This window comes from Dermacentor variabilis, chromosome 7 (assembly GCF_050947875.1).
Source record: "Dermacentor variabilis isolate Ectoservices chromosome 7, ASM5094787v1, whole genome shotgun sequence".
NCBI classification, from domain to species: Eukaryota; Metazoa; Arthropoda; class Arachnida; order Ixodida; family Ixodidae; genus Dermacentor; species Dermacentor variabilis.
Genome location: NC_134574.1, coordinates 80954767 through 80970759, shown reverse-complemented (window position 1 = coordinate 80970759; position 15993 = coordinate 80954767). Strand labels below are relative to the sequence as shown.

The 15993-nt window shown below is 44.5% G+C and overlaps 1 protein-coding gene across 1 annotated transcript in view; it reads right to left on the bottom strand.

Moving 5' to 3' along the window:
- Positions 1-15993, bottom strand: part of LOC142588719 (uncharacterized) — a 144252-nt gene that overhangs the window by 89588 nt on the left and 38671 nt on the right. Inside the window, exons 14-19 of the mRNA XM_075700534.1 lie at positions 15496-15669; positions 12898-13083; positions 10513-10563; positions 7344-7517; positions 4643-4693; positions 2372-2422 (exon numbers count right to left, since the gene is read on the bottom strand). Of these exons, the coding sequence (XP_075556649.1) occupies positions 2372-2422; positions 4643-4693; positions 7344-7517; positions 10513-10563; positions 12898-13083; positions 15496-15669 (687 nt within the window). The remainder of the gene's footprint in view (positions 1-2371; positions 2423-4642; positions 4694-7343; positions 7518-10512; positions 10564-12897; positions 13084-15495; positions 15670-15993) is intronic.

Genomic DNA, 15993 nt, shown 5'->3' with positions numbered 1-15993 from the left:
AAATTATCGTTCTATGCGAAAGCCCCATTCAAATGCGTTCCCGGAGCCTCCACCAAACATGCGGTCATTAAAAGCTGTTACGTTCTCAAAGTTTCTCGCCATTTTTTTCCTGCCTCAGTACGTACATATTTGCTTTAGCGCTGCTCTCTTTTCTCCTACAGAGAACTTGAAGGGCACCAGAGAATCGACATAATAAAGCTGAACTGCAACATTATATACGAGTAACCCTACTAAGCTTTTCTTTGACGGAAATGAAGAAAGTTAGCAGAACAGTCGCTGAATTATAGACCAGAATCGTTTACTCTTTTTTCGCAGACCCGAACACCAAATTCGAAATGGCTATGCTAGATCACAAAGCATCTTCATATGTTCACTTGTTTCTTCAGGTGTGGAAAGCTGCACCAATATTTTAGGCTGAGTTTTATTTTTGGCAATTATATAATTGTTGATTTGTATTTATTACGCCTAGACTTGGGTAGGGTAACATGGTTGCAGTTCCATAAGGCTCAATGCAAATGCTGCGATCGGAATTTGCACACGACTTGTGATTAGCAATGTAATGAAGGAGCAAATAAGCAAGAGCCGAAACAAAAATACCTTAATATCATGGACGAGACCGTGTACAGAACCAATAAGCCTTATATACCGGGTGTTGAAATTTAGGCTTTATAGTTTTCGTAAATTTAAGCAAACCCGCCGTGGTTGCTTAGTGGCTATGGTGTTGGGCTGCCAAGCACGAGGTCTCGGAATCCAATGCCGGCCACTGCGGCAGCATTCCGATGGAGGCGAAATGCGAAAACACCCGTGTACTTAGATTTAGGCACATGTTAAAAAAATCCAGGTGGTCTAAATTTCTGGAGCCCCACTACGGCGTGCCTCATAATCAGAAAGTGGTTTTGGCACGTAAAACCCCGGCATTTAATTTCTTTATTAATTTAAAAGTACTCGTGTTTCTACAGCGTTTCACTTGGAAGAATTCTTCTAGCATGTCAGTGCTCCGAGATATCCGACTCCATATTTCAATTATCGTTCGCATGATTACGCATGCAAGAGAGTGAGGATGGGCGCAAAGCTCCACCCTGATGTGACGCGGCGGTTGCGTGTGGTGTTTAATCTGACTACAGGGCGGAGGTACAGCAAAGTGGCAAAGATGTGAACTGTTCCTCTTCCCCTCTCGGCTGGCGAGATCAAGATATGACAGTGCGGGGCGCCGTGCAGTTGTTGCTCTTGATTTCACTAAATGTGGCAGTACTTGGAAATCAGCAGTGACTCTATTTGCGTAGTCAAGACAACGACCATGCCTGCTCGTCTACTCACACTTACGCACGCGCACTGTCCTCTGGCTTTTCCGCTCGCGCCATTACCTCGGCATGGCAGCTGCCGCCATCGTTACAGGCTGTGCGGTCGCGCGTTGCGACAGCGTTTCCATGCTCTTCGGTTTTTTTTTACTGCGCCAGCCGAAAGGGCAAGGGAAACAGTTATCACCTTTGGCAATGTACCCACCCTGTTGTCAGACTAAACATCGCACGCAACGTCCACGTCACATCAGGGAGGAGCCTTGCGCCGATCCTCCCTTTCTTGCATGCGTAATAATGCGGATGACAAGTACAATTTTGAGCCAGATAGTCCGCAACACATACACGCTAGAAGAATTCGTCCAAGTGAAACTGCGTAGAAAGACTACTGCCTCTAGCTTTTCAACACACACACACACACACACACACACACACACACACACACACACACACACACACACACACACACACACACACACACACACACACACACATATATATATATATATATATATATATATAATGAAGAAGAAGAGTACGACGTACGTTCACTACGCACAGTATATATGACTGACGTTCCGGCTGGTGGACCAGTCTTTGTCAAAGTCACTTGACAAAGGCTGGTCCACCAGTCGAAACGTCAGTCAAGTATACTGTACTTATTGAACGTACGCCGTATTCTTCTTCATTGTACTACCGGGGCCAACGTGATTTCCTCAAAGCCATGTTTATATATATATATATATATATATATATATATATATATATATATATATATATATATATATATATATATATATATATATATATATATATATATATATATATATATATTGAGTTGAGCTGCCGTGGTGCTGTTTTGCAATATACTCGTATGGGGTAATCATGTGTTACTACAGGAACTAACCCTGGGAGTGCTGGCCAGCGCCACCGCTCACAAACCGTCGCGGCGCATGAGTACGTGATCTTTTTGGGTGAAGGCGACTGGTCAGTAAACCCACGCATGCTACCTGGAGGGCAACAATGTTGCCTGATTCGATCCTCATCATCTTATTCAGAGTATTCAATGTACGTACCGACGCTCCTGGACAGGACAGGGTTGGAGCGGATGTAGTCCGCCAAGGCAACTGCAGCAATGTAGATGTGTGGACATAAGAGAAAGTTTTACCTAGGAGCCAAGTGTGAGTCTCCTATTCAAATACACGTAAAACGCAGAAACGCTTTGTACGAGGCCACAGCCACACCGGTATATATGTGGGTTTTACATTTGGGACAGAAACTTGAAACCAAACTTGGGAACCAGAAGCCGGATTCCGATCGAAAGTCTCAGTGATCTTAAAACAGGGCCAAAAACCTGTAATTTAACAATGACAGACGGATACACGAAATATACAATCCGTAACTTTGCACTAAAGAACCAGACATCCCATTCTTGTAAACTGAATATGTTAGAGCATCTGAAGCGCATAAATTTCTGACAAGAATTTACACCTTACGTGAACTTGTTACAATGTTCGCGAATGTTCCTCGAAAGTCTTACTCTCAAATCCGTGGGGTTCTTTAAACCGCTGAATGATACAAGAATTTGTCCGTTTGCATGCAATATTTCCTGTAGTTTACAAAAATATAACATACTTTTTGTTGCAGTTATAGTGCTGTAAACCTGATCCTATAGTTCTTGAAGTTCAGCAATTTTCAACAGGCCTTCTAAACAATATTGTTAAACTAAATTGAAGATCCACTTACAGTTACGAGGTTTAAAATTCGTTTATGTGCAATAAACCTTAACAAGAAATAGATAGGAAAATTATTATTGAAAGGCAGGTATGGTATAATAACCAAGACTGAGCTCCGTTGGCTACGCTGAAGTGGGGGAAGGGTAAACGCGAGGGAAAGATTAAGAGAAGAAAGTCCGCTGCTTATACCGCCGACGTAATACCAATTATTTGCTGTATACCACAGACCATCACTCACCCTTGAGAAATAGCCTGAGCATTCAGAAATCGCAGCAGCGCTTTCTCGCAGCTGCGATATGCGACGCCGTAGCCCCAAGATCTTGTTCTAGATAAATGATTTTCTGTCCAACTAAGTTAAAGCTGTGCAGAGTCCGTTTCTAATTTACTTGCTGGTTTGCTTAACTAAGTGCTTGGCTGCGTCCTCGACAAGGGAACAGAAACAAGGTTTGTACCTTTGTGTGCCAAACCTCATCAATATCAGTGCAGCGGTAGCCGAGAAAAACTATTTCTTCGTTCCCAAGTAGGTAATTAGGAACTCTAGACCTTAACGTTCCTTGAGAACACGAAACCAGCAAAGTAATAGGCAGAGTAATCGTGAAACAGCCTGCCCCATAACGAAGAAGTTCATTCGATAACTTTCGGCCACGTTTCTTTTAGGCTCTGCACTAATGCCGTGGACACGGACAATTTCAGCACTGTCTGAAGGCGAGGGGGGAACTGATTTAACAAAACTGTTAATTAGGCGACAGCGGCCACTACCAACATGAAACGCAGATTCCTTGTGTTGGCGACGGCGAGCGAAGGAGATGCGTAACAAAAGGTGCTAATTAAGTACGAATAACATACAGCCATATGGTTGGCAAAAACGCCTGAAATATGATATAAAATGAGCCGACGTGTACGACTCCGATGGCGCGTATAAAAACGAACACAGCTGATGCAAGCCGGGAAGTGAAGAAAAAATGTTTTTGATGTCGAAAACTCCGCATGGGGCGTTCAGTTTGGCACACATACGAACGATACTCTGCCCCACGGGTATGGTCAGTGTTTCACATACTAGCGAGAATATTTGATAAGTGTTGCAAAGTCGAGCGAAGCGTTATAAGTGGTTCTAAAAGAATTTCAGTGTACAAGAAACGTATAGCACAGAATTTTGTCGCATATCTGGTGCCACAATCCAGCTTCAGCTCTACCAGAGGCGCACTACTCTGCTATTCTTGCGGAGTAGTGTTATCATGGTTTGACGGCACTTATGTCAAAACTGGTGATAATTTCGAAATTCTCTTTTAGTGAAGGTTCTTCGAAAACTCTATGGCTTCACTGTTCAAATTGCACAACGAAACCTCATGTAATTAAGCAATAGTTTGATTAGTGAAACTCTGGTAATAATTCCTGTATGCATTTTGATTTCTTGTTCAAGTAATGTGCGCCTGTATGAGTAATTCAGGTCAATGCGCACATTCAAGCTATCTGCCATAAATGCATAAAATCTCTGTTAACCACAAAAAAACTGGCAGTAAACTAATATAAGCGACGTCACATTCTGCCAGTTCTACACTAGATTCCGTCGCGGCGCACCCTAAATTGTAGGGAAAGAAGATGTGCGCTTACCCGGCTTCGTGATGTGCTTCTTCCATGAGTCGTCTTCGACGGTGACATTACCTGGAGAGTAGCGACGCATCTTTTATAAGTATGTGTCCCTCGTTCGTGATGCTTCAATGCAAAAGCAAAGGGAGCCCACGGTAAATTTGTTCGAGGAAGAAGCATTTAATTCGTTATCGTAGAACCAACTGCATTGGCATTGGGCTTGCAAGCGTAATTTTATTATTATTTTGCTCTATAACTGCACCACCCTTTGCTTTTAAAGCTATAACAATGAATACCACGCGACGCCGCTATGTTGACGCTGCGATTTTCTCTAACGAAGCTTTCCCTGAATGTGCAAATGGTTCGAGAAAAGCATGCCAGCGATGTCCATAATAGCGGTGTTCAAGAAGTGAGCCGCTATGCACCGAGCGCTTGTTTTTCATTGCATGTTACGGCGCATTGTGGCCCATGTGATTCAGGAAGTGCTAGATTACGCGCTAAGAGCATCCGTGGTCGGATTGCGATTAGTTAAATGGATTTCTCATTACCGAGACAACGAAGATACAGAGCGCCGGTTTCACCACTAACAATATTTATTGCCGAGGGCACACCTAAAGTTTGAATGCTCTTACAACCGATGACCGTCGAACTTGGTCATTTTCAGCAACCATTGATCTCGTCAGCAGTTGCGTCTACGCATGACGTCTTGCTATAGGCGACGGGAAGCTCAAGGGTCCTGGAGAGGAACGTTAGACTTCACAAATAATTCGATAAATGCAATTTAAGAATTGCAGACCTACTAATATGCTGCATTATTCTGTAATACGCCTCCAATTACAGCCCGTCGCTCGCGCCTCTGAAAAACGCGCTTCTAACAAAAATATTCCCTGGGTGTTTGTAAATTTGACCAGCTGACGCACTCACACCATATGGAAGTGCAAGGGGTGCGTTTTCTAGTTGTCGGCCTTAATGAAGCGAACCAACTTCTGCTGCTGCCTAGGAGCGTGGCTGGCTGTCTTTAGTGACGGCTCTAAACCAGGCTGCGTTGCAGCACTAGCGCGGCTTCCCTTATTGTCGCAGAGGTACAAACTCCTGGTCGACCTCCACAGTAAAGCAAGCGCAAGGCAAAGTGAGGAACAAAAAAACGGCAAACTGCGTAGAAAAATGCCACATATTGGTTGTTGACGAATAAAATAACGTATGCGAAATGTAACCTTTATTACGCAATCATTGATCAATGCGTTTAAAAGCAAATACGCGTCTGCGATGCATGTTGTGTTACGTTGCGTTACATTGCGTTGCATTCGATAGCGACCTTGCCATGGCACGCCGCCACACGAAAACTGTTGTGGAACCCTGTTAACCAGCTTGGCTGTCAAATGTGAAATAAACGCTGTTGTTTACAACGCCTCATCTCCTTAAGAGTGAGCGCAGCAGGCCGTATGAGATGATTACCTGAAACTGTCTCCAGCCTGCGTTAACCTTCCTCACGTTTTCATTTTGACATTGGTGATGGTTTGTAGCTACAGTTTGGTTTAGTCTGGCGATCAATGTCGACAATTTCTGCTCCTGAGCGTTTCTTTCATTGTAACTTTGCTATTCACCATCCGTCGAAGAGTTAGGTGTCTCTTGAAAACGTGAGATCAAGGCGTGAAGCTTCCTTTCGGGCTGTAACAAATTCATCCGGAAATGCAAGGGGTTGAAGACACGCATGTGGAAGGCCCCCGTTTGTTTCTTTTCCAAGTTCTCAAGTAGAGCCTCTTGCACTAGGGTAGCTTGGGTAAGGCTTCAGAAAGCGTTCGATGTTTGCTGTCTCATTGTACGAAGTGCAGAGCGGAAACCCGATACGCCCAGTCTTGAATACATGCCGGGGTGCATGCGGTCAAAGGCCCTTTAAAGTTGTAATCCGTAGAGCGCAAGAAACACCAGCGCAACAGCGCATTACTCGACGAACAGTCTGCGTATCTCTAAGCGTTGAGGAACTGAACGCGCTGGGACAAGCAATGTGACAACACTGGACCTAATTTAAGAACAGATTGTCTTTCGATAATTTAGTCCACACAAATATATTGATTTTAGTTTGCTACGTTGTCGATGTGCGTCCATGCAGGAATACAGTGCAACAACGCGAGGCACTAGCTGCTGTTTGTTTGCCCCGAATAGGTTAATTAACTTATTCTTATGTTGGGGCATTCAATTCTCGATTAGCGGCTTAACGCGCGTCAAGGGCACCGATAGCTGTATATAACTTCCCAACACTCTGAACCTGCGCTTTCGTTCATACGCCCTAATAAGTATGCTCTAAAGCGAAATGTTATTTTTGTAAAGGTATAAAAAATCTTGTGGTATTTTTTAGGGCAGACATATTATCTCTAGCCGCACTGTATTATCAAAAAGGCCTTCACTAATGTCCATCTTCGTTACGCATCATTGTGTTTCTGAATATATATATATCTGCAAAATGCACTCGCGACTGTATACCTGAATTACGCAGGAGCTAACGTGAGAATGACTCTGCACTAATATATACATCTATATATATATATATATATATATATATATATATATATATATATATATATATATATATATATATATATATATATATATATAATGTGTGTGTGTCTGTGCACACGTGTGTGCTGCTTCTTTGAAGATATTTAATAACTACTTTCAGTTTTCAGTTTATGCAATTCATATCGAATGAACGATTGAGAGCACTTACCGCCACACCTCGTCTCGCACTGCGTAAGTGTTTCGAAATTGTTGGCGTTGCCCTGGCATCCTCCATAGACAAAGGGTTCGCAGGTGTCTGTCTCCACGTTGTAGTAGTAGCGGGGGACGAAGGCACGGCACGGACCAGCCTTCTTCGGCAGCTCACATACTGGGTCCAGGGTCACTGGAAAATTGAAGCAGTTGGCGCCTCGAGGATATTTGGGAACCAGTATTGGGGAACGCGACGATGTAGTCTTCGTTATCATTGCGATGCTGCCTCTCGCTAAGGAAACACTTAAATGGTGCATACTAACTACATTATAATGAAGTATTCGCGGCAGTGCGGTAAGTACAAGCGCAGGTATAGCAAAGCCTGAACGACCATTTGCGACATAATGTTCTGTGCTATAGCTTGGACAGGATGGGGAAAAATTTTTCACGTTACGCATCTGCGAGTCGCAGAACCTTCGACGTGGAAGCGACTTAAATGAATCCCTGCGGTTATTCGTGCTAGATACTTGTTTTTTCGTCATCAAAATGATATTTACACTTTTATTTTATTTTTTGAATATGGGCTCTTTAATCACACCGCACGGCTGCATTGAAAGCCGCTGTAATGTACCGCAGCCACTGACGACAAAAACAAAAAAACAAAGAAAAACTTCGAACACGCCCACACTTTGCCTTTAAGAGGGGAACGCGATATCGTTATCGCGTCCCGTTGGCGGCGACACCGACACCAGATATCCTGCGTGACGGGGCGCGACAGAAAACAATGGTGGGACGATCCCAGCGACAAGGCAGGGCAGAGCAATCGCTCATACCCCCGAAAGCAGAGGCTACAAGCAGTCACTCACACATCATTGACTCATACCCTCGTAATCAAGGATAAGGGAGGTTGGGTTCGTGTTTCCGCATAACAATAAGTGTTATGTTTTCTCGTATATACAAATTATACTGTCGTATATTAAAATTACAGTCCTACGCTATCATTTCCGCAGGTTGTGGGTTAGCCAGACTTTATACGAATTTTCTGGCGCATTTTACTTTTGAGAAATTGAATTAGTTCAGTAACGCCTTTGCGCCGCGCGGAGGTCCTGCGTACTTGTGGTTCGGGACGATTTATTCTGTGGGAAAACGCCGCGGACAGCGTGCGCCGACATCGAATTTTCTGCGACGCGGTGCCCTCTACGCTATCGCGTCAAACCTGCCGTCAATACAGTGCCTCGTACTTTGTATATGTTATCATCCTGGTAGAGTTGTGCCGTGATTATGACTCAGTGTTCGTATGTTCGCCTGCTTTTTCTAGACATCCCGTTAAACTATGGTCGTTCAAAAAAAAAAAAGAAACTTGAACATGCCACTCATTGTGGGAATGGCTGTAAGCGACGCTTTTGACGAGACGACAAGGCCAGAAGAAATGCGCTGCGGTTTTCGGCGTCAGAAGTGTGCCGTAACTTTCCCGTAAGCACAGAAAGTACAAAGGTAAGTTGTATATTAGATCGAAATTCATGATTATTCACTACTCAGTGATACACCACCTTTGGGAAATTTTGCGTTTCTCTACGTGGGACGCGTCGAAGAAGACGAACGAAATCTTTTGCGGCACGGCGTCAGAAGCGCTTTCAGCTGCAATCACATGCTGCGTTGGTCGCGACCAAGAACGCGACGTGGCCGCCATACCACAGTCCACGGTGTAAGACGCGGCGACAAACTTCGTCGGCGCCACTGATTCGATGGCAGGGGAACTAATGGTGACAGCGCGCACGATGCCTCCGCCAAACATCCATGCAATGCGCAGCCACGGCGGAGTTGCAGATTCACTCACCTGAAGCCCCCCCCCCTCGCCCCTACGCGCCGTCGCCCTAATGCGCCTTCGGTCATGTTACCTCCTTGCTGAACTAAACTTAAAGGAAACGGCTAGGGGTGACCGCGCCGCGGCATGCCGAACTTCCGCGATACTTCGGGCGCTATGGATGCGTGGTAGGTTCCGTCGCCCGTGATGCTGATCATAAATCGGGGAGGGGGGTTGCAGTAATTGTCAGTCTACGAGGCTTGTGACATTACACAGCAACAATATGCCATTTCGTATTTACCCTGTTGTTCTTGCTTTAGCAACAACCAGCGGTGTAATAGTGAAGAAAATGACGGGCCAACTCTTCTTGTTTTGAATTCCGCGCGAAAATCGCATGCCGCTAGTCTGGGAGGCGTTGTAGAGCTCAGAGAGTATTTTTTTTTCTTTTGTGCATATAACACAAATAATCAATTCTATAAATTTTCGTGATTAACTGATACTTTCGCTAGATTGCAGTTCAGTGCTTCTTTACTTTAAGCAATTAACAATCTTAGATTCGGAGATGGTTTTTCAATATTGACCTGCCGTAATGGCATAGCGTCGGTGATGTTACGCTGTTAATAACGAGGCCGCAGCGTCAAATAACGAGGTCGCAGGGGCTACGAGATGACGCCAGAGCAGCCCGCATCGTCTACCAGGTCTGTCTGCGGCGGCTGCTCTGAATGGCGCTCCCACGTCAAGCGCACGCCGCCTCTCGCGATCTCCAGGATAGCGAGGCAGGCGCCCGACTTCACTCCGTTTGCAACGTTCAGCACTACATCGAGAAATTATAAAGTCGCGAATTATTTGTATCGCGAACGATATATGGTCATAGCAAAAGGCAAAAACATAGAGAGCTGCGCTCAAATTTTAACTCAGGTGGTGTCGTAAGTGTCGGTGAGCTTGTTTCATTGCAAGAGCGTGATTTACTAACGCAGCCTGACCTAATAATCTCATTCATTGTCGCTTTACCAGAAACGTAGGTAAAGTTCGGGAATGCTGAAGCAAAACACAACACAAAAAATTACGTGACCTCAGAAAAAGCGTATCTTCATTCGGTATCTTCCACATTGCGCTTCTGTAGTAGACCATGCGCTTCTCTGGGACATTAATGATCCATAAAAAGTTCGTTCGTAAAAGTCGCTGAGATTGGACCCCATCTGCGTCAAGTGATTTCCCTCCAATTTAAGCGAGTGCGTGGTGCTTTTAAAACGTTACTTGCATCAAAACTGCTTCCAGACGTAATTCTTGAGCGAAAAGCCGGACTAAAGCCAAGCAGGCAACGGCTATCATTTTTAACAGCGTTTTCTTTCACTTTTAAGCTGTTATATGATCTTACACTTACCGAGTTTAGTGATGAAGCTGGACCTCGTGAGCTCCTCTAGGTAAGAACTGTCTGAAATAAAAGAAAAAGGGCAAGGTAATATTACGTGATACTATAAAAAATCACGCGCTAAAATTACGATATCAAGCAGAGTAGATGACATTTCGTTTCGATTACAGTAGTGAATGAAGAAAGTTAATATGCATTACCAAAGGTGGGTTAAGATATTCAAATTTTCGCGCAGACTCTGCATATATTTACACAGAGTTCCTAAAATACTTCCGATTTCGCCCTGGGGAAGTGTGCGATAAATATTGTAAGTAAAAAAGCGTTGCCATAGCCTACAAACATTACAGACCCTGAAGTCGGCAATAGTACTGCTACGCAAATACAACATCGTTTAAATAATAAATTTTACTGTAAGAAAGCTACGCACTTGAAATCAACGCATTAGGTATGCTTCTTATATTCGAACGCATCACTAGATACATGTACTAAGCTACGTTCCAAAAGGCCTATTTTTGAGGGGCATAGTTATGTGCCAGAAAACTTGGAACCGGAAGTTTTCTTCAATCACAAAAAGGCCACCGCAAAAACAAGGCTAATGCGGACATATCAGTGAACGAAATAATTTTTTTTTATTTTCAGCTTGCACAGATATAGAGACGGTGGGAGCCGTCGAGTACTTTGGAATGGTAGACACAACAAAGGTGTGCCACGAGATCATTATGCAACATATACCGGCGTTATTTCCGAAGGACAAAACAAGCAATCATGGCCAACAATTGAAAAAGCATTGATGAACTACAATAAACGGAAACATCCACTCTGCGGCATGGTGCGCTACAAGAAAAAAAGAAACAAAACAATTACACAACGATAATCGCCTCATTATGTGTACATACCTAATGCGCAGTTCTGGTGAAGTTTAGGTAAGTGTATGCTTGTAATCAACCTTTTGAAGTAACCAGATAAGTCCGGAAGTGGTACTATCAGAGTGGCAACACTATTGAACTACGAGATAAGGCAAGCAGCAAGTTTTGTGCCGGAGCATGACGCAGTGCTTGCGTTCGCTGAGTACGCGAGGCCCACGCAAAAATTCCACGGGCGCTGGACATGCTTTTCTCTGTCAATGCCACCCAGGTGACAACAGAGCATGCCAGGCACTGCGCTCTCCTTGTACGTTTTGTACGCGAATCTACGCTGCGTAGCTGGAATCTGTGTTGAACCTCGACAGTGTCGCACAGGGGCAATGCACAAATCATATGTGACATATTGGAAGTAGGCTTTTCGGCACCACAATGTCGCACTTCGTAAAATGAGCCACCTCCAGCTCAAGGCACCACTGAGCCGAGGTTAGGCATGCAAAGAGCGAGCAGTAGGGGACCGCTAACGGTAATCATTGACACCGTATCAAATAGGGATCGATTTGTGCGGGAAATGAATTGACTTGATTGTCGGATGCTTTTCAAACAGTTTTCTAATAATGAATAGCGATTTTCGCCATCATTAAAAAAAGCAGTGTGCTTATTTAATAACCACGGCAATTTTCTGTTATCAAAGACTTATTGAAAGCATAAAATGGCAATCAGGAACAAATATGTTGTTTGATCCCGTGCCCAGGACTGCTTGGAGAGTGCGATTGATCGTAATTTATCCGGTAATCCCTGGCTCTCTGAATTACGTGGCCTGCTCCGTTACGTATATACTCATATTTTATTCCTATAGTATAGGGATAGCACCGTACTTTTTTTCCAATACTATGTTTGATCGAGCACACTTAAGCCTTAAAAAATATTCGGAGAGAATTCTTATTCACTAACACTGGCTATTTGAATTGAAGACCGTGTTGAAAACCAGAATATAGATTCCTAATTCGAAAGTTTCGAACATTCACACAAGGTTGGCGACGACGTAGGGAGGAAGAGGCGGTGGCAAGAATAGCGGCACTACCCTCGTGCGCTCCTGCTGTATTTTTAATTCTAAAGCAAAGTGTGCCATCTTCTGCGGGTAAAACTAAATGTTGGGGAAGTTGTATAATGTCGTGTACATCCAATTGCAAAAAAATTTTCAATTCCGCATTTACGTTTCCTGTAATTTCGCCTCTGCACTGAAGTCAATTCTGAAAGCGAGCATCCAGCGTATCTTCCGTCTCCATATGACCGTATTCTCCACTCACTGCAAATGAGCAGCAATCGTAAGCAAAATTCTTATACCTTTATTCGACCAAGAGTGGTTCCTCAGGTAATTATTATCACGCGTCTGCTCCCCTGATTCACTATACGCTGTGTGTCTTTTTGGGCAGTCAGGGCGCGTCAAGATTTTCCAGCACAAAGCTTTTAACCATACGAGTCGTACATGCTTCCTTTCTGATGTTTGACATCTTTCTTTTTTCGACGTACTTACTGGTGCATACACTCTGGCACTCCTTGAGCGTCTCGAAGTTGTTGGCGTTGCCCTGGCATCCTCCGTAGATGAACTGTTCGCAGGAGTTTGTCGCGGTGTTGTAGTAGTAGCGGGGGAAGTAGGCGAAGCAAGGTCCAGTTTTCTTCGGCAGGTGGCACGTGTAGCTCTTTGGCGGTGAGAGCGTAGCTGAAATAAAACGGGCATTGACAAAACGAATGGACGAACCGAGCAGGACGGGGATAGATATCAGGCAGACAGGACAATGTGTTCACGTTCCATAACGCGAACCCTAAAACATCTGAAAAGGTGCGCTGCTTACGTCATATTTTAAAGCCACATACACATTCTATCGCACTTCCTTGATTTCATTGTGAACAAGGCTCCCGTCAGGAGAGGCGAAACGTGTTTTCTTGTATTCTTTCAATGGCAGGTGTCCTTTTTACACTTCTCTGTGACGCCTCCCAACTGGACGGGCTTCCGTCAAAACCTCGACTTCAAGGCGGTACTTGTCCCGCCTTTCTCTTTATGTGTCCTCGTTTACTGCGCGCTGCTATCGCGGTCTTGCCGTAAATTACGTAACCCACCGCGGTAGCTTATCGGCTATGGTGTTGCGCTGCCAAGCACGAGGTCGCGGGATCGTATCCCGGTCATAGCGGCCGCATTTCGATGGGGGCGAAATGCAAAATTGACCGTGCGCCGTTAATTGGGGAGCACGTTAAAGATCCTGTGGTGGTGAAATTAAATCCGGAGTCCCCAAATACGGCGTGGCTCATGATCAAATCGTGGTTTTCGCACGTGAAAGCCCAGAATTTAGCTCATTAATTACCATTAATTACGTGCTTAGTTTCGCACTTCATCATGTGCAAAGCAGTGCGCTGACGTGTTGTACTCTGAGCATATCTCTGTCAGGGGAATACGTGCGCCACAGAGCAGCCGAGTGCCGCAGTTTCGTTACAGTCTGTAACACTTGTGGATTCTATGTCCAGAAGGACATATGTGCCCACCGTTCGAAGAAGTTTGCCGTTTGTGAAAAATGACAAAGAAATCAACCCTGTCACTTTCTGCGTATTTTGTTCCGTTTTGCACATTGAAGACACTCCAATATACACGTCCATACTGGCCACAACCAATATATATTCGTGGAGCATATTTTTCTTTCCGTAGTCTGGGATGGCGCTGTCGTTTTTTTTTTTAAACCTCGACTTTGGGTACACGTCGCACTAGCGGCTCCATTTGCCCCAAGCAAGGCTGATAATCTCGTAATTGCTATGTTTTTTTAAAATTTCTTGATGATTCAGTGCAGCCATATATATTATGTCTGCCCTATCACAAAGACCTGAAGAAGACATTGTTATACCTCTACAAAAATAACATTTCGTTTCACAGCACACTTGGTGTCGCGTATGAACATCAGTGCAGCTTCAGAGTGTTGCGAAGTTATTTATATCTATTGGCACCCTTGAATCGCGACAAGCTGCTACGCCAGAATTAAATATCCCTTCACAACAAAAAGGTTATCTGTTGAGGGCAGACACACAGTAATGACTCGCGTTGATGCAGTGTACGCGCGCATGGGCGCACATCATTAATGTATCAAGCTATAATCAATATATCTGCGCGGACAAAATTGCCGAAAGACAATCTGTTCCAAAATTAGGTCCACTGTTGTCACACTGCTTGTCCCAGGACGTTCAGCTTCTCAAGCGTAGAGATACGCGGGCTGTTCTTCGAGTAATGCGCTGTCGCGCTGATGTTTCTTGCGTTCGGCGGATTACAACTTTATAGGGCCTTTAACGCGTACCAGTGTCCGCGTGATGCGTTCGTTTTGTCACTGAGCCAAATTCGTGCAAAGACAGCGCAACCGAAGGTACATCTGAAACACTAAACTGTGAGGGATACAGAGTGTAGCTGAGAACAAGATTATACGGATATTTTTCAATAAGGAATAACTTCAGTGCAGTCGTACTAGCAGTTCGTTTAAAGTATTACGAATACCTTTGACTGCACACCACGCGGTTAAATTGGAGTCCTGGACACTCTTCGCTTTCGGCGTTACCGGTGCACAGCCACAGACTCTATTTAGCTCTAGCTCTTTTTAACAACGACCAAGCCTGAGATGCTGTTGCTTCGGAGCGGCTGAGCCATGGTCGTGGGACAGCTCGCGAAGGTAATACGTTCTCACTGTAGACCGTCACGGCGAACGATAGGAGCACAACAGGAAAATTTTGTGTATCTCCTATAGGAAAAAAGCCAAGAAAAAATGTTCAGTTCCACCTTAACGTTTCTAATAATTCCGCCTCTACACTTAACCTAATTCCGAAAGCGAGCATCCAGCTTGACTTCCTTCTCTATATGCTCCAATTCACTCACTGCAAATGATTGACAACAATCCTAAGCAAAATTCTGATGCCTTTATTCGACCAAGAGTGGTTCCCCAGGTAGTTATTATCAAGCGTCAGTTCCCCTGAATCACTATACGCTGTGCGTCTTTTTGCCAGTCAGAGCGAGTCATGATTTTCCTGCACAAAGCTTTTAACAATATGTATCGCTCATGCTTGCTTTTTGATCTTTCACGTCTTTCCTTTTAAATGTACTTACTGGTGCATACGCTCTGGCATTTCTGGAGCGTTGGGAAGTTGTTGGCGTTGCCCTGGCATCCTCCGTAAATGAACTGTTTGCAGGTGTTTGTCGTGGTGTTGTAGTAGTAGCGGGGGAAGTAGCCGTAGCAAGGGCCTACTTTCATCGGCAGGTAGCACGTGTCGTTCTTGAGGGCTGAGAGCAGAGCGAAAATAAAAAGAGCATTGACAAAACATATGGACCAACTGGGCAAGATGGAAATAGATATCAGGCAGTCAGGACACTGTGTTCAAGTTGAATAACGTGAACACGAAAACACCTGGAAAGGTGCGCTGATGCCCAATCTTCCCAGTCATTCTCGTGACGGTTTGTGCGTTCCGCGTTTTTCCAGCACCAACATTATCAAAGGGCATCAGCATAAACGTGCGCGTGAAATTATTGAAGCATTCTGAACTTCTTTAAAGCAGGAAGGCTTAAAGCGTTAGCCAGCTCACAATCGCTCTGACAGAGGAGCAAACA